The 21,954-nt window shown below is 46.0% G+C and overlaps 1 gene segment (V, D, J or C); it reads right to left on the reverse strand.

Annotated features, from left to right (window-relative positions):
• LOC138801505 (Ig heavy chain C region-like) overlaps positions 1–4,537 on the reverse strand; it is a 67,392-nt gene extending 62,855 nt beyond the window's left edge. Inside the window, 1 exon segment of the C gene segment in view lies at positions 4,453–4,537. Within this exon segment, the coding sequence occupies positions 4,453–4,498 (46 nt within the window).
• Between the last annotated feature and the right edge of the window lie 17,417 nt (positions 4,538–21,954).

A 21,954-nucleotide genomic window follows, 5' to 3' on the forward strand; every position in this document is an offset into this window, starting at 1 on the left:
TAAATATACGCCCTATGTCGTTAAGGGGTTAATGGATGTGATTCTGAACAGTTTAGTCCTTAAAAAAAATCAGATTTTGAAATTTTTGTTAACATTTGGAAAATTGCTGCTTAACTTTTAAGCTTTCTATTGTCTTAAAAAATTGAAGGCAAGTTTAATAAATGATGCAAACATAAAATAACATCAATTTGTCCCTTACAAGCAGAAAGATTCAAAGTTAGAAAAATGCAATTTTTCTAATTATTCAAATAATTTTTTCATAAAGATAGGATAAAAGAATTGACTCAAGTTTACCAGTAATATAAAGTATAATATGTCATGAGAAAATAATCTCAGAATCACCAGGATAGGTAAAAGCCTCCCGAAGGTATTAGTCAATAAAGTGACACATGTCATATTCCTAAAATTTGGCTTTGTCCTTAAGGCCATTTTAGGCTCTGTCCTTAAGGGGTTAAGTAAATATATAGTAAAATAGCTGGTGGCTTTAATGCAAGGGGATTGTGTATAATGTAATATAGCCACCAGCTTTTTTTTACAATATATATTCATATCAGTTTTGCTCTTGCCATCCGGGGAAACAGTCCAGAACTTGCATTCAACGTCCTTGGCATCCATTTTTCACGGACAGAACACGAGATGTGTGAATGCAGCTTCAGTCTGTCATTGTTAGTGAGTGTGTATGTCAGTCTGCCAGTGTCACTCAGTCAGTTTGTGTCAGTCACTGTCAGTGTGTGTTAGGGCCCTATTCCACGGGACGATTATCGTTCAGATTATCGTTAAATCGTTAGAATCTAAAAGATAATTGTTCGGTTGAACAGCAGTTAACGATTAATGACCGAACGAGAAATCGTTGATTGCTTAATAAGACCTGGACCTATTTTTATCGTTTTTATCGCAAATCGTTCGCATTGAATAAGACGTTGTTCGGTCATTCGCAGTAGATACGAACACAATAGCGAAGAAAAAACTATCGCGAATACGATCATAAGTAACGGTTATCGTTCCATGGAAATGAGTGAACGATTTCAGGTCTTTCGCAATAGTGGTCGTTTGAGATCGTTTATCGTTAACGATTATGCGAACAAAATCGTCCCGTAGAATAGGGCCCTTAGTGTCAGTGTGTGTGTCAGTGTCAGTCAGTTTGTGTCAGTTTCAGATGTATAACAACAGCTGTTGTTTGACATGGCCATTGTTGGTAGTGTCAGACAACAGCCGCTGTTTTACATGTTTACTTCATTATCGGCCAGTTGAACATTATTTTAAAATCATTGAAATCTGGCTGCATATGTATGTGACTAAATATAAATTAATCATTGATTTCCAGGCACACTACGGCCAACATGACAACCTCACAGTGTGTGAGAACTGTTAATTATTGATGGCCACTGTTTCTGAACAATGGCCACAGATAATTGACATATCATAGCCGCCATTGTTCAATACACTGTGTGAACAATGGCCGCTGTATGCCTTAGTTTTAATGCTGCTCATTATTCTGTGCCTAAAACGGGTGGAAGCTCTTATCGTATATACTCCCTCTGGTGTACACACAATAAAAACCTGCTCTGTAGATATTAAAAAATGAGGATCTTAGCAAACTATTTGATCAGAGAGTACCATGTCACCAGGTTACAGAATGTACCACGTCACCACGTTAAGGTGTTCTCACCTACTCTAGCATTCTCACACTAGCAATGGCCTCTCCTGGGCTGAATAAGCCTACAACTGGGCAGATAGGAGCCAAATGATCTCTTTTATCGCACCCTAGGGGCAAGGGTGGAGTGCAAGCCAACAGGAGGTAGCCACACACCCCACATATAACAGAAAAAAGGGGGAAAATGGCTGCACATCTATGCCTCTGTTCACACTGCAGGTTGCACGTTGCATGTGGTGCTGCCATTTTTTCCTTTTTTTTCTCTTGTATGCGAGGTGTGGCTGCCTCCTGTTAACTTGCACTCCACTCTTGCCCCTAGGATCCTATCTGCCCAGTTGTAGGCTTATTCAACCCAGGAGAGGCCATTGCTAGTGTGAGAATGCTAGAGTAGGACCATGTCTCTGAGGAGGCCTTCACGTGGCGACATAGTACACTCTGATCAAATAGTTTGCTAAGATCCTCACTTTTTAATATCTACAGAGCAGGTTTTTATCATGTGTACACTGGGGGGAGTATGTACGGTAAGATCTTGCACTTGTGGGTTGCTGTCGCATTTTTTTTGTCTGTACTTTAGCCACATGCAACAAGCAACATGCAATGTGAACAGAGGCATAGAGGTGCTGCCATTTTTTTCACTAACACCTCACCTGACTCCTCTGGTGAATCCCTCAACCAGGCCCGCTTCTGCCATGAGGCAGACTGAGGCTTCAGCCTCAGGCGGCAGCTCTTGGGGTCCTGCAGGGGGCGGCAGAATCTTCTCTGCTGTCATTTTAGTGAAGTTTAACTTCGCTAAAATGACAGCAGCCCCGATCTCCTCACAGTACTGAGTGCAGTGGTGTCCCTAGGCATTAAGATCCGGGGCCAGTGCCCCGAACAGGAAGTTCACTGCCCCGAATCTTTTGCCTAGGGAATCACTGTACTGCACTCTGCACTCCGTGGCTTGCTGCATCCGGCCACCGGGTCCTGTGTTGAGTGCTCAGCTCCCTCCAGTCTATTCAGAGGGGGGGGGGGGAGTGACGGAGGATTCAGCAGACCACCTGCTGAATGACAGTTATCTGCAGAGTATGTAGAGAAAGGGAGAGAGAGAAAGCCCCTGCGCTCCCCCTCCCTCTCTCTCTCCCCCTCCCCCCTCCCTCTCTCCTGTCACTGTGAGGAGAAGCTGCTCCCTTATCTGGACGCCGCGCTGAAGATGACCTCTGACCTCCCTCTCCTGCCGGGATCTCTGTGACTGCACCACCTCTGTAAGTATACAGCACACTATCACTGATACGAGGTGTAGTGGGATGTTCTGCAGCAGCTGAGGTGTATGAAGAGGTTCTGCAGCAGCTGAGGTGTAGTGTGATGTTCTGCAGCAGCTGAGGTGTAGTATGAGGTTCTGCAGCAGCTGAGGTGTATGATGAGGATATGAAGCAGCCGAGGTGTATGATGAGGTTCTGCAGAACATCATAATACATAATGAGAAAATAATTAGTTTACTAATAGCTGAGGTACCTACGTGAGAAAAGTTCCTACACAAATTATACTAGTATTGGGGGAGGGGGGGCGCCATTTTAATTTTCGCCTCAGGCAGCAAAAAAGCTAGAATCGGCCCTGCCCTCAACCATCTATTCATGATCAATCAGACTCACCCAAGGGATCAGGTCAATCTGCACACATCTCTGGTTCTAGGATGGCCTCTTTGTACAATCTAAATTCTTCTATATGTCCACATACCTTCAATGATCTTACTTAAAGGGAACCTGTCACCGGGGACGCGGGCACAGAGCCCGCCCGACCCCCCCAGTGCAGTCCCTGGATACTTACCCTTTCCGGCGATTCCCGCTCCTGCAGCCGGTCCCGGGATGAAGATATCAGCGCCCAAGCCGTGCGCGCGCTGTATGCAAATTACCTGAGATGAGTCTGATGCCCATAGAGAATGAATGGAGCCGTCATTCTCTATGGGCATCGGACTCATCTCCGCAGCGCGTGCGCACGGCTTCGATTGCTGATATCTTCATCCCGGGACCGGCTCTAGGAGCAGGACTCGTCGTAAAGGGTAAGTATTCGGGGGGCTGCATCGGGGGGTCGGGCTGGCTCTGTGCCCGCATCCGCGGTGACAGGTTCCGTCTTCCTCTGGACGACCACGATGCCACAAAGTCCCCACCCATACTACCAGTATACAGAGAAAGAATCTGAAGAAAGGAACAGCCTCCCCTCAGCCCCCACCACGATATACACTCACTGGCCACTTTATTAGGCAACTCAGTGCATTTAGGCATGTAGACATGGTCAAGACAATCTCCTGCAGTTCAAACCGAGCATCAGTATGGGGAAGAAAGGTGATTTGGGGGCCTTTGAACGTGGCATGGTTGTTGGTGCCAGAAGGGCTGGTCTGAGTATTTCAGAAACTGCTGATCTACTGGGATTTTCACGCACAACCATCTCTAGGGTTTACAGAGAATGGTCCGAAAAAGAAAAAACATCCAGTGAGCGGCAGTATTGTGGGCGGAAATGCCTTGTTGATGCTAGAGGTCAGAGGAGAATGGGCAGACTGGTTCCAGCTGATAGAAAGGCAACAGTGACTCAAATAGCCAACCGTTACAACCAAGGTAGGCAGAAGAGCATCTCTGAACGCACAGTACGGCCAATTTTGAGGCAGATGGGCTACAGCAGCAGAAAACCACCCGTTACTAGCATGGTGTACCTAATAAAGTGGCCGGTGAGTGTAGTCTGTGCATATAAAAAAATACATAACCTTATGCCTCTTATCCATGATATGCGTTAGTGTACACCTCCTGCCAAGTAAATAATATACTTACATGTGTGACATAGTCCGAGCAGCAGAAAGGCTCTGACTGCCGCCATTTCACGGTCCTCGGGTGTTCCCAGCTCTGTAATGTCTGATTCCTATTTTCACTTTTAGTTTTCCTAGTACAAAGTTCTATACTGTATCTAGTGAATCCCGGGAGAGGGAGGAGGAGGGAGGGGGAGCTGAAGACAGCAGCGTATACACATACTGCTGAGGGGGGTCAGCATCTCTCCCAGGAAATAAAGGATGGGGAGCAGGGTATCTGTCCCTCTGTCCTGATCCCACATTATAATAAAGGATTGTAGTAGATGAAAACTTATGCATCAAACAGGTGAAATTTATTTTCACTGTAAGTGGTACACACTGTTAATTCCCAGTATAAGTAATACGCACCCTCGGGTGCAATGCTGTACCAATAGATTATAGATCACAGTCCAATAGGTAAGGTTTAAGCTGTATATCAAGAGTGGAGGATCTACAGTTCCCTTATTGCAACATCCTAGTCCTTCTCAGTAAGCTTTACACTTCTTGTGCTCAAGGAGTGTGAACTGTCCACAGAAGGGTAAAGCTTACTGAGAAGGACTACTGAACGGTAACCCCTGTACTGCATACTTATATGGCAGATATGGACACATTGATGCTGACCTAGAATGTTGCACATAGGCAAACTGTTGAGCCTGGAGATGCTGCCCTATCGGCTGGTAGAGACAGAGGCTTTTAGTCAGCTTGTCAGGCACTGGCACAGTTCAAAGGAACAGAGAGTGAATATGGTGGATCCTAATTTAGCATCCTTGTCTTGTCCAGTTTTTGACAACACCGATTACTGGGTGTTCACCCTCCTTACTTACGATCTGACACCACTAGCGCCAGAGGACATAGTTCTGTGGGCCAAAAAGCGGGGGAGAGGAGGGGTGGAGCAGGCAGCTTGTCAATGGGCAGGGGAAAACTCTCCAAGGCCTTTGACAGTTACATGACACCACAGCAAGACTATGTCACTGATCCCCAGTCTAGACAGAGTAGGGGGTAGGTCTTCAGAAAGATAGTGAGGGAGTACCTTGCTGACCATATCAACGTATACAATCTGTGGGTAACTGCAGCTATATAGTATATGCCACCCTCTTACACAGGGCAATTAGCAGTGAGCTTGGATGTGACTGCAGTCATAAATGAAGAAATAGGAAAATATACTGGTCACACTAGTTTCTGGAGGTTGTCGTATACAATATGTGGGTAACTGCAGCTATATAGTATATACCACTATCTTTCACAGGGCAATTAGCAGTGAGCTTGGATGTGACTCACCACTTCTCCCCACTGCTGATTCGATTTTGAGTTTGACTTGAAGGTGCTGGGCTGCCCTACATAGAGTGTGTTGTCAGAGCGGGTCTTCAGTGCAGCAGGTGGCATCATCAGTAATAAGCGCACCTGCCTGTCAACTGACAGCGCTGACAGGCTGACGTTTATTCATTTTCTTATTTCTTTATTTCTTTATTATTTATTGAAGCCATATCTAAGCTCACTGCCAATTACCCTGTGTAATTAGCAGTGAGCTTGGTTGCGTGTGGCAACGGGCGGAACCTGGTGGCGGCTGTGCAACTCGGCAGCCTCACACATGTACCATGCCTGGCCCACGTATTCAACCTAGTGTTGCTGCGGTTCCTTAAAACCTACCCCAATTTGGCTGACTTGCTCATCAAGGTGCATCGCATCTGTGCGCATTTCCGCAAGTCAACCAGGGAAAGTTACTGCTACAGTCAAATTCAAAGTCAAATTCAAACTCAAAACTGTGCATCTTTGTCTTGTCCATTTCGAACCATATTATGTGTGGATGTCATCTTACCGGTGTCCTCTGCCGTCCTTTCACCAGTACCTTCTACCTTCTTTGGATGTTGTAGCTGTTTTGAAGGCAGGATTGACCAGGTCTTTTTAATAAAATTCCGGGGCCTCTTAAGAAGACTGTATTGTTATTCTTCGTCCCTACCTCCAATGATATGCCTGTCACGCACAACTGCATGAGGGTGTGAGGCTCGATCTAGCCATAATCTGGCTATTTTAATTGGATGATTGTATTGTCCATCTTGGTCTGGGTCAGTGGTGTCAGGCAAAGTTTTTGGGGTGGTTGATATGCTACCTCTGTTTTAATGGTTCTCTGTGTCCTCACCACCATGCTGTGTCAGGCAAATTGTTTGGGTGGTTCATATGCTACCTGTGCTTGAATAGTTCCCAGTGTTCTCACCGCCATGCTGTGTCAGGCTAAATTTTTTAGCACGTTGCCTTCAGTCGGTAGCTTTAGGCGCAGCAGCACTGCCGTAGGTAAGCGCCAACAGGCGGTGATCAAACTGCTGAGCAGCACCTTCTACCTTCCTTGGATGTTTTAGCCGTTTTGAAGGAAGGATTGACCAGGCCTTTCACCAGTAACTTCTACCTTCCTTGGATGTTTAAGCCGTTTTGAAGGCAGGATTGACCAGGCCTTTCACCAGTACCTTCTACCTTCCTTGGATGTTGTAGCCATTTTGAAGGCAGGATTGACCAGGCCTTTCACTATTACCTTCTATCTTCCTTGGATGTTGTAACCTTTTTATAGGCAGGGTTGACCAGGCCTTTCACCAGTACCTTCTACCTACCTTGGATATTGTAGCCTTTTTGAAGGCAGGGTTGACCAGGCCTTTCACCAGTACCTTCTACCTTCCTTGGATGTTGTAGCCTTTTTGAAGGCAGGATTGACCAGGTCTTTTTAATACACAGGCTACCGCACTTGCCCTCTCTTAGATACTCTTTAAAGGATTAAAAGTGTATTCGTTCAAATTCCGGGGCCTCTTAAGAAGACTGTATTGTTATTCTTTGTGCCTACCTCCAATGATATGCCTCTCACACACAACTGCATGAGGGTATGAGGCTAAATCTAGCCATAATCCGGCTATTTTAATTGGATGATTGTATTGTCCATCTTGGTCTGGGTCAGTGGTGTCAGGCTAAGTTTTTGGGTGGTCCATATGCTACCTGTGTTTGAATGGTTCCCTGTGTTCTCACCGCCATGCTGTGTCAGGCTAAATTTTGGGGTGGTTCAAATGCTACCTCTGCTTTAATGGTTCTCTGTGTGCTCACCGCTATGCTGTGTCAGGCCTAATTTTTGGGAGGGTCACTTTCTACCTCCTTTTTAATGGTTTTCTGTGTCCTCACTGCCATGCTGTGTCTGGCTAAATTTTGGGGTGGTTCATATGCTACCTCTGTTTTAATGGTTTTCTGTGTCCTCACCGCCATGCTGTGTCAGGCAAAGTGTTTGGGTGGTTTATATGCTACCTAAATTTGAATGGTTCCCTGTGTCCTCACTGCCATGCTGTGTCAGGCTAAATTTTGGGGTGGTTCATATGCTAACTCTGTTTTAATGGTTCTCTGTGTCCTCACCGCCATGCTGTGTCAGGCAAAGTGTTTGGGTGGTTCATATGCTACCTGTATTTGAATGGTTCCCTGTGTCCTCACTGCCATGCTCTGTCAGGCTAAATTTTGGGGTGGTTCATATGCTACCTCTGTTTTATTGGTTTTCTGTGTCCTCACCGCCATGCTGTGTCAGGCAAAGTGTTTGGGTGGTTCATCATATGCTACCTCTGTTTTAATGGTTCCCTGTGTTCTCACTGCCATGCTCTGTCAGGCTAAATTTTGGGGTGGTTCATATGCTACCTCTGTTTTAATCCTTCACTATGTGATCACTGCCATACAATTGCCCAAAATTTGGCCTAATAGTGCGATTAGGCAGCCTCAGAGGCATCCATGCATGCTGCCCCTGCTGTTTCCTGTCCATTTCCGTGGTGTTTCCATCATTTTCTGAGGTTGACAGGTTTTCACACAACCTTCCCTCTACCGGACTTGGGTCTACTGCAAAAATGGGGTTCGTTACTCGAAACAAGCCCCCAAGTATCGGTAAATATTCGTCTCGAGTAACAAGCACCCGAACATTTTAGTACTCGCTCATCACTAATTTTAACATCCCAATTAACAACCCAATCTCTCCATCAGCCACTCAGTTTCTTTCTCTAACCTCCTCCCTTGGCCTCTCTCAGCATTCTGACTCTCCAACCCACAAGGGTGGGAATACCTTGGACCTGGTCTTCTCCAGACTTTGCCCAGTTTCCCACTTTACTAACTTTACCACTGAGCTCTCAGACCACAACTTCCTCTTCTTTATGATAACAAATTCTCATCCTCCTCTTGACACCCTGACCTCACTCACATACAGGAACCTACGTGCTATAGACACCCAACAATTCTTGGACACTGCAGAGTCATCATTGCCCCCCATCTCTTTCCTCTCCTGTCCTAATCTGGCTGCCAAACAATACCACGACACCCTCAGCCCATTCGGCCCCCAGTGTCAGGAAGTGGCCCTCCTCAGAAGATTTATAAGCAGCGCGGTGGTGTGCAGCCGCTGCGCTATTGGTTTACAGTAATATAGAATTTTAAAATGCACACTAGGCAGCCACCCCCCGGATTGGAAATCAGGCAGCCCAGCAGGCATTTGCCCGGTATGCCAGATTACCAATCCGGGCCTGCCGTCCTTTCTCACTCTCTTTCATCTATCTAGTCTGTGGCACTGAGTCCTGTGAGAACTGTGAATAGCTCAGTAACAGGTGTGTCTAGTGATGGTGGTGTTACTGTGTACAGGGCAGGAGTGTCTAGTGGTGGTGATGTTACAGTGTACAGGGCAGGAGTGTCTAGTGTTGGTGATGTTACAGTGTACAGGGATGGTGTGTCTAGTGGTGATGTTACAGTGTACAGGGATGGTGTGTCTAGTGGTGGTGTTACAGTGTACATGGCAGGTGTGTCTAGTGGGGGTGTTACAGTGTACAGGGCAGGTGTGTCTAGTGGTGGTGATGTTACAGTGTACAGGCAGGTGTGTCTAGTGGTGGTGGTGTTACAGTGTACAGGGATGGTGTGTCTAGTGGTGGTGTTACAGTCTACAGGGCAGGTGTGTCTAGTGGTGGTGGTGTTACAGTGTACGGGGCAGGTGTGTCTAGTGGTGGTAATGAAACGGGGCGACCTGCTGGGCGAGATAGTTGGTAGTGCGTAGGTCCCGGGTTGCCACTATGCCAGACGTTATGGAGGTCACGGTTATGGCTCGAGGGACGAAGGGGCTAAACCACAGGGTCCTAACCTCGCGGGGCCCTGGCAATTCTTCGTTGTCCTTAGTCAAGGCACCAATAACAAGACCAATGCCAGGGTTTAGAAACAACGGGAGTTGTGAGTTTATTGACACGGTAAATGCTAATAGCAAAAGTCTCTGGATGCAACCAGGAATAGGCAGAGTCAAATACAACTGAGGAGATGGGTGGTGCTGCAATAGGCCGTAATATGGTTGTGACTCGGTAGTTAGGAAAGATCTTTACGGAGGATGGGAGTAGTAGTTCCCTTGAGAATGATGCTGGGTATAGTGATAATGAGGAGGATACTTGCTGTTAGTGATGAGACGAGTATGGAGACTTAGGAGGTGTACAGAGATCTTGAGGATAGGCGGGAATCCTGAGAATAAGCCAGGTCTGGACTGGACCGGAATGCGTTTTGGAGATAACAGACTAAGGAATACCAAGCAGCGGCCTTCTCCCTGAGGAGCAGAAAGGAAACACACCCTTCCCTCTTGAAGGTAGAGGGAGGACTGACTGACCCCAGCTTGATACTAGGCCGTTTACATCACCACACCATGTGACCAACATATAAGAATCAATGTACATAGCAGAATACTGAGAATATTAAAGATGAACACTGGGGCAACATAAACCAACCCTTTGCAGTGGCCACTAACCTTTCCAGCACTATAACAAATGTACAGGGCAGGTGTGTCTAGTGGTGGTGTTAAAGTGTACAGGACAGGTGTGTCTAGTGGTGGTGTTAAAGTGTACAGGGCAGGTATGTCTAGTGGTGGTGTTACAGTGTACAGGGCAGGTGTGTCTAGTGATGATGTTACAGTATACGGGGAAGGTGTGTCTAGTGGTGGTGGTGTTACAGTGTACAGGGCAGGTGTGTCTAGTGGTGGAGGTGTTACAGTATACGGGGAAGGTGTGTCTAGTGGTTGTGATGTTACAGTGTACGGGGCAGGTGTGTCTAGTGGTGGTGGTGTTAAAGTGTACAGGGCAGGTGTGTGTAGTGGTGGTGGTGTTACAGTGTACAGGGCAGGTGTGTCTAGTGGTGGTGTTACAGTATACGAGGCAGGTGTGTCTAGTGCTGGTGTTACAGTGTACAGGACAGGTGTGTCTAGTGGTGGTGGTGTTACAGTGTACAGGGCAGGTGTGTCTAGTGGTGGTGTTACAGTATACGAGGCAGGTGTGTCTAGTGCTGGTGTTACAGTGTACAGGACAGGTGTGTCTAGTGGTGGTGGTGTTACAGTGTACAGGACAGGTGTGTCTAGTGGTGATGGTGCTACAGTGCACAGGGCAGGTGTGTCTAGTGCTGGTGTTACAGTGTACAGGACAGGTGTGTCTAGTGACAGTGTACAGGACAGGTGTGTCTAGTGGTGGTGGTGTTACAATGTACAGGGCAGGTGTGTCTAGTGGTGGTGTTACAGTGTACAGGACAGGTGTGTCTAGTGACAGTGTACAGGGCAGGTGTGTCTAGTGGTGGTGGTGTTACAGTGTACAGAGCAGGTGTGTCTAGTGGTGGTGGTGTTACAGTGTACAGAGCAGGTGTGTCTAGTGGTGGTGTTACAGTATACGGGGAAGGTGTGTCTAGTGGTGGTGTTACAGTGTATAAGGCAGGTGTGTCTAGTAGTGGTGTTACAGTGTACAGAGCAGGTGTGCCTAGTGATGGTGTTACAATGTACAGGGCAGGTGTGTCTAGTGGTGGTGGTGTTACAGTGTACAGGACAGGTGTGTCTAGTGGTGGTGTTACAGTGTACAGGACAGGTGTGTCTAGTGGTGGTGGTGTTACAGTGTACAGAGCAGGTGTGTCTAGTGGTGGTGGTGTTACAGTGTACAGAGCAGGTGTGTCTAGTGGTGGTTTTACAGTGTACAGAACTGGTGTGTCTGGTGGTGGTGGTGTTACAATGTACAGGGCAGGTGTGTCTAGTGGTGGTGGTGTTACAGTGTACAGGACAGGTGTGTCTAGTGCTGGTGTTACAGTGTACAGGGCAGGTGTGTCTAGTGGTGGTGTTACAGTGTACAGGACAGGTGTGTCTAGTGGTGGTGGTGTTACAGTGTACAGAGCAGGTGTGTCTAGTGGTGGTGGTGTTACAGTGTACAGAGCAGGTGTGTCTAGTGGTGGTGTTACAGTGTACAGTATAGGTGTGTCTAGTGGTGGGGGTGTTACAGTGTACAGGACAGGTGTGTCTAGTGGTGGTGGTGTTACAGTGTACAGGACAGGTGTGTCTAGTGGTGGCGGTGTTACAGTGTACAGAGCAGGTGTGTCTAGTGGTGGTGGTGTTACAGTGTACAGAGCAGGTGTGTCTAGTGGTGGTGTTACAGTGTACAGAGCAGGTGTGCCTAGTGATGGTGTTACAATGTAAGGGCAGGTGTGTCTAGTGGTGGTGGTGTTACAGTGTACAGGACAGGTGTGTCTAGTGCTGGTGTTACAGTGTACAGGGCAGGTGTGTCTAGTGGTGGTGTTACAGTGTACAGGACAGGTGTGTCTAGTGGTGGTGGTGTTACAGTGTACAGGGCAGGTGTGTCTAGTGGTGGTGGTGTTACAGTGTACAGAGCAGGTGTGTCCAGTGGTGGTGGTGTTACAGTGTACAGAGCAGGTGTGTCTAGTGGTGGTGTTTCACAATATACGGGGAAGGTGTGTCTAGTGGTGGTGATGTTACAGTGTACAGGGAAGGTGTGTCTAGTGGTGGTGGTGTTACAGTATACGGGGAAGGTGTGTCTAGTGGTGGTGATGTTACAGTGTACAGGGAAGGTGTGTCTAGTGGTGGTGGTGTTACAGTATACGGGGAAGGTGTGTCTAGTGGTGGTGGTGTTACAGTGTACAGGACAGGTGTGTCTAGTGGTGGTGGTGTTACAGTATACGGGGAAGGTGTGTCTAGTGGTGGTGGTGTTACAGTATACGGGGAAGGTGTGTCTAGTGGTGGTGGTGTTACAGTGTACAGGACAGGTGTGCCTAGTGGTGGTGTTACAGTGTACAGGACAGGTGTGTCTAGTGCTGGTGTTACAGTGTACAGGGCAGGTGTGTCTAGTGGTGGTGTTACAGTGTACAGGGCAGGTGTGTCTAGTGCTGGTGTTACAGTGTACAGGGCAGGTGTGTCTAGTGGTGGTGGTGTTACAGTGTACAGGACAGGTGTGTCTAGTGGTGGTGGTGTTACAGTGTACAGAGCAGGTGTGTCTAGTGGTGGTGGTGTTACAGTGTACAGAGCAGGTGTGTCTAGTGGTGGTGTTACAGTGTACAGAGCAGGTGTGCCTAGTGATGGTGTTACAATGTACAGGGCAGGTGTGTCTAGTGGTGGTGGTGTTACAGTGTACAGGACAGGTGTGTCTAGTGCTGGTGTTACAGTGTACAGGGCAGGTGTGTCTAGTGGTGGTGTTACAGTGTACAGGACAGGTGTGTCTAGTGGTGGTGTTACAGTGTACAGGACAGGTGTGTCTAGTGGTGGTGGTGTTACAGTGTACAGAGCAGGTGTGTCCAGTGGTGGTGGTGTTACAGTGTACAGAGCAGGTGTGTCTAGTGGTGGTGTTTCACAATATACGGGGAAGGTGTGTCTAGTGGTGGTGGTGTTACAGTGTACAGGACAGGTGTGTCTAGTGGTGGTGGTGTTACAGTATACGGGGAAGGTGTGTCTAGTGGTGGTGATGTTACAGTGTACAGGGAAGGTGTGTCTAGTGGTGGTGGTGTTACAGTATACGGGGAAGGTGTGTCTAGTGGTGGTGATGTTACAGTGTACAGGGAAGGTGTGTCTAGTGGTGGTGGTGTTACAGTATACGGGGAAGGTGTGTCTAGTGGTGGTGGTGTTACAGTGTACAGGACAGGTGTGTCTAGTGGTGGTGGTGTTACAGTATACGGGGAAGGTGTGTCTAGTGGTGGTGGTGTTACAGTGTACAGGACAGGTGTGCCTAGTGGTGGTGTTACAGTGTACAGGTCAGGTGTGTCTAGTGGTGGTGGTGTTAGAGTGTAGGCAGGTTTGTCTTCTCGTGTACAGACACTGACCCCACTTTTGTGATAAAGCTGATATCCAGCACCTCAGTTGATGTGTACCTAGACTTATAACACACTTTTGACATCATACTAAGTAAAACACACTGATCGGTAAACCACATGGGGCAGAAGTACTCGGCTGAGCACTGTGCCTCTTAGATTCCACTGGGTTCTTCTACAACAGCAGAGTGCATGATGTATGGACTCAGTGGAGGTCTCATAGACTCATGTGTTTCCAATGTTGTATAATGTTTCCAGTTTTATATGCTTACAGTATCCGACAGAAATAAAACTGTGGCACATTCTATAGGATGTTGGATAACCCAGGGATTCTCTGGATTACCGAAGACAATGCGAAATTACATAACATGGGGGAGGATCAGGCATCTGCACAGAGGGAACATAACCATGACCTTCACCCAAGTGTAGGGGTCCGGTGCTCCTCTCTATGGGTCGATACAGGCTGGGATGCTCCACTCTGCAGATGAATTCTGATCCATGGTGTGAACCTATACATGGGGTAAAAGTCAACGAAGCTTCACAGTAGTAAAGGTTATCTTCCTGTCTCCTCTTATGTGACATCTTGTAGGTTCTCTCCATCTCTGATGATCCTATGGGCAGAGCAGTCAGGTTTCCGTTCTTACTAATGAACCAGCTTATAGATAGAAGATCAGGGAAATATCCGGATATATCACAGGTCAGGGTGGCTTCTGTATCATCTTCCATCTTGCAGAGGTTGATAGGTCCAACATGTGGCCGCCAGGGCAGATCTGTAACATATGTGTCCTAGAATTAGTTATCTATGATGGGTTCTATATGATCAGCACAGACTTTCTGTGTTCAACTCCTTACTGAAGAGCAAAGCCTTGTGTAATCATTCTATGAGTAGATTAATAGATATACAGTAAGATTGATAGGTAGACGGATATGGAACAGATATGAGAAAGATAGATATATATATGAGATATATAGACAATTTTACCTCTAATTTCTCGAGAAGTTGTGTCTCCCATATGTAGAGACTGGTGTTTCCACTCTGCAATGACTTTTATCTGTGGATCATTGAATGAATGAACAGGAATCCAGACGACACTGGTGATGTCATAGGTGGGAGTATCGTCATGTCTTCTTTCCGTTTCCTCAGCTGATAATCCATATTCACCATTTGTATCTTCCAAGTGCCAAGAGATTCTTATATCTTTAGGGTAAAACTTCTGTAGAGTCAGAGAGAACTGAACACAAGATGAATCTGCCATAGTGATCTCCATCCCGCTCCTTATTGGTTTAACTGAAAGAGAAGAACCAAAAATGATTTCTTTCCTCCTACAGATAGAAAAACTATAAAAGTAATTACGTTTACCTTTATACCTGTCTTTCTGACTAGTTGTGCTCTCCATATACTGGACTCTTTTTGGCAGTGTTGTAGTCTGTCTATTGACCCTTAGCTCACCTGTCAGCGGCTACTCTGCAGACTAAGGGGCCGATTCGGCCGATTATCGCTCGTGGGAGTAGAGAAAACGATCAGCTGATGATTGTGTCATTGGTTGATCGTTTATTTAGGCCCAAACCTAAAATCATCGGTCACCCACCGCGCATCGCTGCATGGAATAGCGATGCGCGGCGGGCGACCGACGATTCACACAGCTTACATTACCTAGCAGGGCTTCTCCTCCGCTCCTTTTTCATCCCATTACCACGCACAGCAGCAGCTTCGGTGCCGAAGCTGACAAAAGTGGTCAAAAACAAGACTGGGGAAGTGCAAGGTTAAAGGGGTTGTCCGGGATAAATTCATAATCAGCAATGCTGCTAGATCTGTGGAGGACATCACAGTGATGTATACTTACCTGTCCCACTCCACCACAGCTTTCGGCTCCCGGGCCACTAGCTCTCCAACACTGTCAACATTTCCACAACATCCGCTGACATGACAACAGAATTGGACACTCAATATAAACTCTCAGGGGGAGAGTTATCAAACATGGTGTAAAGTGAAACTGGCACATTTCCACTTAGCAACCAATCAGATTCCACCTTTCATTTTCCAAAGAGTCTGTGAGGTATGAAAGGTGGAATCTGATTGGTTGCTAGGGGCAACTGAGCCAGTTTCACTTTACACCATGTTTGATAAATCTCCCCCTCAGTGTACACTCACCATAGACTTGTAGCCTCCCCGTCCTTCTCTCTATAGGTTTCTCCAGGGAGGGATGGTCCACCAGACATATATATTCTGCCCCCTGATGTGTTTCCCATTTGGGGATGAAGACCAGATTAGCTGTAGAGCTGTAGGTGTTATCGGCCTCTCTCCAGGAGATTACCCTCTGATGATCAGCAGCTTTCGTCTCCTCACACTTCGTATGACCAACACGTTGCCATTTTACAGTGACCGCATCCGGGAAATACCCCGAGCACCTACACCACAGTGCGGCCGGGATGCCGTGAACTACACAAAGAGTCTCAATCTCTTCTACAACTGGAGTCCATCCATAATCTACAGAAAACAATATCAGGCTGTCAAATAGTAATAGTACAAGAGAGTGGTCACACATAATGGATTAGCTGGGGGGGGGTCACCACTATGGCCGTCTGCAACAAATCCTTTACGTTTGAAAGTTCAAGGTATTTATCTCATTCACCGGCCTGATGTTGTATACAGCTTCCTGGCTTTTCATGGGTAGATATCCCAAAACACTTCAATGCCAGAGGAGCCATAACATCTCTCTTCTCACCTGGATCCCTCATAGTCAGCTCCCTGGATTCTGCTTCCTCCATAGACCCATGATCCCAGGTCACTCGTACTCTGAATCCTGGATCCTTGTGACGTTCCTCAGGGATTGTGACCTCACTGGAGACGTTGTAGGTTCCGTCAGGATTCTGGGATAGTGAGTCAGTAGATGAAAGGACTTTTCTTCTTCTCAGTCCACACTTTTCTTTCCATACAATCCTTATGCCTTTAGGAAAAAAATTCTCCAGACTCAGCAAATAATTCACTTCTCCAGAATGCAACAGACTCCTCATTACTGGATGTGACATCTTGGGTTTTCCTGGAAAGTGAAGAATAGTTGAAATTTATGTTCTGCTATGGTCATAAATGAACACTGTTATTATATGTTTGCAAAGCAAAAGATTATTTTTAGAGATGAGCGAAGCAAAGTGATTTTTTTGCACGCTTGGTTAAATCTCTGGCCTGATTTTACTGTTTAGAATTTCTTCTTTTTTTCATATTCAATACAGAAAATCTAAACTAAGTTTCCATGTAATAACCATGACAATGTTATAATATCTCACCATATAGAGTCTCACAGTGAAACGTCTTCTCCTCTTGTTGTTCCTTGGAGATGCCTCTACAGATGAAGGTGACATCTCTATGTCTCTGTATATGGGGGATGAAGCTCAGTGATGTGGAGTACTGACGCCCCTCCGGTTGGGATCTGATCACATAGGATGTATCCAGTAAACTCTCCTTCTCTTCTTCTGAATCTCCTCTCATCTGAGACGTCTGGATCTTCTCCTCCTCCTGTCCGGCTCTTCTTATCAGCCAGGTCACACACAGGTTCTCGGGGTAGTTGTCCACAGTACAGTACAGGGTGGTCTCCTCTCCATCTATCAGCTTAGGAGGACCCTCAATGTCTCTTAATATGAATGGTCTGGCAGCTGTCAGAACAGTATTGGTGTCATTTAATCAAACAAGATCAATAGAAAGTAAATCGGCTCTATCATCCAGTAACATATAACTCTTGCACAGTGACTGTCTTGGATACACGTCCTGGCCGTGTCTGGACAACGGGATGTATATGTCCTGGTAATAGCAACTATCAGCAGTGCTGCTCAGCCATAAATAGAAAGAATGAACAAAATAATAGGCATAAGTATTGGAGTAAGGATACACGGCAGCGGCACTCACCAAAAAATGATTGCACTTTATTTAATCCATGGTGAGTACACAGGACTGAACGCTCTCCATGCCCCGTGTGTATTTGTCAGAGAACAAAAAGTGCAACAATTATCCTAACTCCAAGGCTTGAGCTAAGTAATTTCATTAAATGTTTCCTTAAAGTGAATGTACCACCAGTACATCACCTTTTTTTGTTTTTTTACATGAATAGACCGGCATGGGGATGCCATTGACTGCCGCTCGGTTCCTGCACACGGCGTTGGTCTACTACAGGAATGGAGCACTGGAGGTGGGCCCGCCGTCCCCCAGTGTGACAATCTCCCCATCCCTCTGTGATGAAGCTCCATTAGAATCAATTGAGATGTGTCACAGTGGAGGAGAGATTGTCCCACTGGGGGCCGGCGGGCCCACCTCCAGTGCTTCATTCCTGGCCGATGCTCAGTAGTAGACCAGCGCCCTGTGTGGCAGTTCAAAAAAAGGACCGTGTCACTGGCATCCCCATGCTGGTCTATTCATGTAAAAAAAAAAAAAAAAAAAAAAGTGATGTACTGGTGGTACATTCTCTTGAAAGGGTTATTCAGTATTACAAAAACATTGCAACTTTCTTCAAGATACAACACAATTCCTGTTGTTTAAAGATCATTGGAGTTTATATGCCTAGCTAGACTATCTCTCAGGAGGTTGAGCGTGATGTCATGCTACCACCAATAGATGGCAGTGAGGAGCTTCTCTCCTTCTGAAGAAGAGGCGGAGGATTCCATGACTTATACGACTCTATACACCAGTTTATCGGTCTCCCAGGGAGATATAACACTGCCTCAGTCTCTTGTCAAAGGCCTCTTCCCTACCAGCCAGCACCCTACTCTATACTGACAAGGAGAAGAACCCTTGATTAAATGGGCATATATGGGTAATGTAGTGCCCAGGAATGGGGGTACCTATTATCATAGACAATTGTGGACATTGGCTATAATGGAAGGCCATCACCATCTCACTTTATTGTACTTTCAAGGGTTAACTTGCACTGTGTTGTTCTGTTGTGCACACTTGTATTGTTTTGTGTGCTTATTGTAATGTGTCTTTATGTTCACTGGGATTGTACTGTATCCCACCAGTCCTACTTAAATCCCATTGCTTTTGAGTGATATGTTTTCCATCTGAACCCTCTTCATTATGTAACGTTAATATCATTACCTTTCCTCCTCAGGTTTAGTTTCCAGCACTCAGCACCGGCCATGAGAGTTATCAGTATAACCCAATGACGGAACAGACAGGGATCCCAGCCGAGGTTCCTTCTGTGGGAACTAAAGAGGATAAACAACTATAGAGAGAGGAGACGTCTACATGGTCACCATTAGCTAATCCTTACATCACCACCAGCTCCATCCTAGCTCCGGTGTCCAGTTTTCTTCCAGTTCTTGTGTCCTCACAGCCGACCAGTCACTGACTGCCTGAGGGGGCATCTCTGAGCTGGTTAGTGACGTTGCAGGAGCTGCAGGAGACCTCCAGGGACCTGTGAGTGGTGGCGTTGGACAGCAGGGGCACCAGGATATTTAAGTATAACTTATTTATTATGTTCCCACCCTCCCCCACCCTGGATTTTTCCTTTTTACCAGAGTTCTCCTTCAAACAGCCTGGGTTAGCACCGGTGATTCTCTGCTGTTAGAGACATTCAGTAGGCAGAAGAAAAAGCCAGCGGCACTCACCAGGAAATCTTCATAGGATATTTATTTGTGATAGTAGTACATTCCCATTCAGCATGTGGACATACCTGGACAGGAGCGAAGTGACAGCTGTTTCGCACTAGGGCAGCACTTCCTCAGACTAGGACCAAACTACGCTACAGTGGACATAAACAATTATAGACCTACAGGGTTAATCGAAGTCTGCAAGAGTTGCTGCTGTATTGTTTCTCTAAGTTATAGCAAGCTGAGCGTATTAGTCTGTAACCATATGCATGGCGTTTTATCCAAAGGGGTACCCCACCTTTCACTATGTCTGACACTGCACTAGGAAGAGCTCCAGGGGAACTTTCGTTGCTGTTGCACCTTCTGTTTTTTTGTCTGTACTAGAGATACCTGAGTACCTTTAAGGCTGAAAAACTTTTCAAAGCCAGAAGTGGATGCAGCAGGGAGATATATATGTATGACAGAGAAATATATATGTATACAGAGACTACCGGGATAGAGGCCACTATAACTGAACTAACACTATGATGGCGACCCCCCCCCCCCCCCCAATATCTCAGAATACACAGCTACATACAACACATGAACACTCACATGTCTGGTGCAGGAACCCTCAGGAAGCCATAGGACGTGTATGCACCGGCAGCGGTCTGTACTCTGACCTATACGGTACTTATACTGCTGTGTTATCTCATGACGGCAGCAATAAAAGCAGAGAATGTATGTAGTGATACAGAAGTGTAGGTCTGTAGACTTACTATCACATCTGGCTGTATTGTAGACCTCTATAATATCCCTATCGATTCATATTAAGGCTACAAGTCCTAAGCTGACTGCAGGTTTGAGAACCAAAACTGACAGGCAGGGACTGGCGGCCATAATACAGATGTGTAAACTGACTTTATAAGGCTAGGTTCACACTGCGTTTTTGCAATCTGTTTTGTTTTTTTCATCAGTTTTTTGCAAAAAAAACAGATGCATTTGTGTGAATCCGTTTTGATCCGTTTTTCCATTGACTTCCATTGTAAAAAAAAACGGATCAAAACGGATCCGTTTTTTTTGACGGACACAAAAACGTAGCTGACACTACTTTTGTGTCTGCAAAAAAAAACAAAAAAAAACAGATCCGTTCTGATCTGTTTTTTTTACAATGGAAGTCAATGGAAAAACGGATGCACACAAATGCATCCATTTCTTTTGCAAAAAACTGATGAAAAAAAAAAACGGATTGCAAAAACGCAGTGTGAACCTAGCCTTATAAATTATATGGGCCCCTGAGAAATCTGGGAGGCAGTGGAACCAGTGCTGGCTTTTACATCTCAATCTGATTTCCCCACAATTGGTACACACTCCAGTTAGTGATGGAGAGTGACCGGAGAGCTGTATACTCATCTGTGTGTATGATTTACAGACTATATGAGGGGTAGGCTTGTATTGTGTACTCATCCTCTGCTATTACTTCCTCCCACCTTCAGGATTCTGTGCTGCACCCATAATGTCACCTACAATATGTCATTCTACATTCTGGGCTCGTAAAGTGTTATAGGTCATTAAAACGTAAGACGTGTCACAAGGTAAGATTGCTCCTGATCTCAGCCAGAGCAGCTGCAGTCCTGAGTTATAGCCAGAAAGTGTCTCTCCCTAGTCTTATGCAGCTAATTCAATCTGTAAGTCCCAATAAAGGGTGTTTTCTGTATTTATCTATGTATATTTATATGCCCCCCTGGCGCACAGGCCCCATAGCAGCCGCATGGTCTGCCTCCTTGATAGCCAGTGTCATATACAGAGTATAATTTAATGTGTAATAACACTTTGTGGACAGTTTAAAGAAGACAAACAATGCGTGGAGGCTTACCATAGACCTTCATGTCCTTAATAAATTCACCACCATACAGTAGTTGCACAGACTCTTCAAATAACTGAAGGAAGGGGGAGCTGCAGAAGTCGTTTCTTGTCGACCATTCAAATCTTTAAAGGACAACTCCGGCCAAAACTATTTTTTAATATGTTATTACTTATGGAAAGTTAGGCAAATTTCAAATGTACATTAATTATGGAAATGCACACATAGGGCTATTTCCCTTAATTTAGTAGATCAGGGAGACTTCAGATTCTCTAAAAAAAAAGTGATGTCATGAACCGGGTGTAATTACAATGGAGTGTCCAGCAGGGGCACGCTATATATAGAAGTCAATGAGTACCATTGACTTCTATATATAGTGCGCCCCTGCTGGACACTCCATTGGAATTACAGTGGATGTGTATGTAAATGTAATATACAGTGTTTTTGATTGAATACATTTATGGAATACTTTGGGGAGCAAGTGTCGTTGCTCCCCAAAGTATTCCATAAATGTAATCAATCAGTACATTTAGATATCCATCACAGTAAGCCCGCCGAACCGCCGCCGCCGCTCTGGACTACACTGAACTACTACTCCCATCACCTGCTCATAGCATGATGAGCGGCTCCCCTGCGCGGCAGCATCACCGGCGGCGATAACACAGCTACTACTCTTCGATTACCTGCTTATGCTATGAGCAGGTGATGAGATTAGTAGTTCAGTGTAGTTTAGTTCAGACAGCGGCGGGAGGCGGTGGTTCGGCAGGCTTACTGTGATGGATTGATTGATTACATTTAAGGACACTTGCTCCCCAAAGTATTCCATAAATGTATTAAATCAAAAACACTGTATATTACATTTACATACACATCCATTGTAATTCCAATGGAGTGTCCAGCAGGGGTGCACTATATATAGAAGTCAATGGTACTCACTGACTTCTATATATAGTGCGCCCCTGCTGGACACTCCATTGTAAT

This window comes from Dendropsophus ebraccatus, chromosome 9 (assembly GCF_027789765.1).
Source record: "Dendropsophus ebraccatus isolate aDenEbr1 chromosome 9, aDenEbr1.pat, whole genome shotgun sequence".
Classification (NCBI taxonomy): domain Eukaryota; kingdom Metazoa; phylum Chordata; class Amphibia; order Anura; family Hylidae; genus Dendropsophus; species Dendropsophus ebraccatus.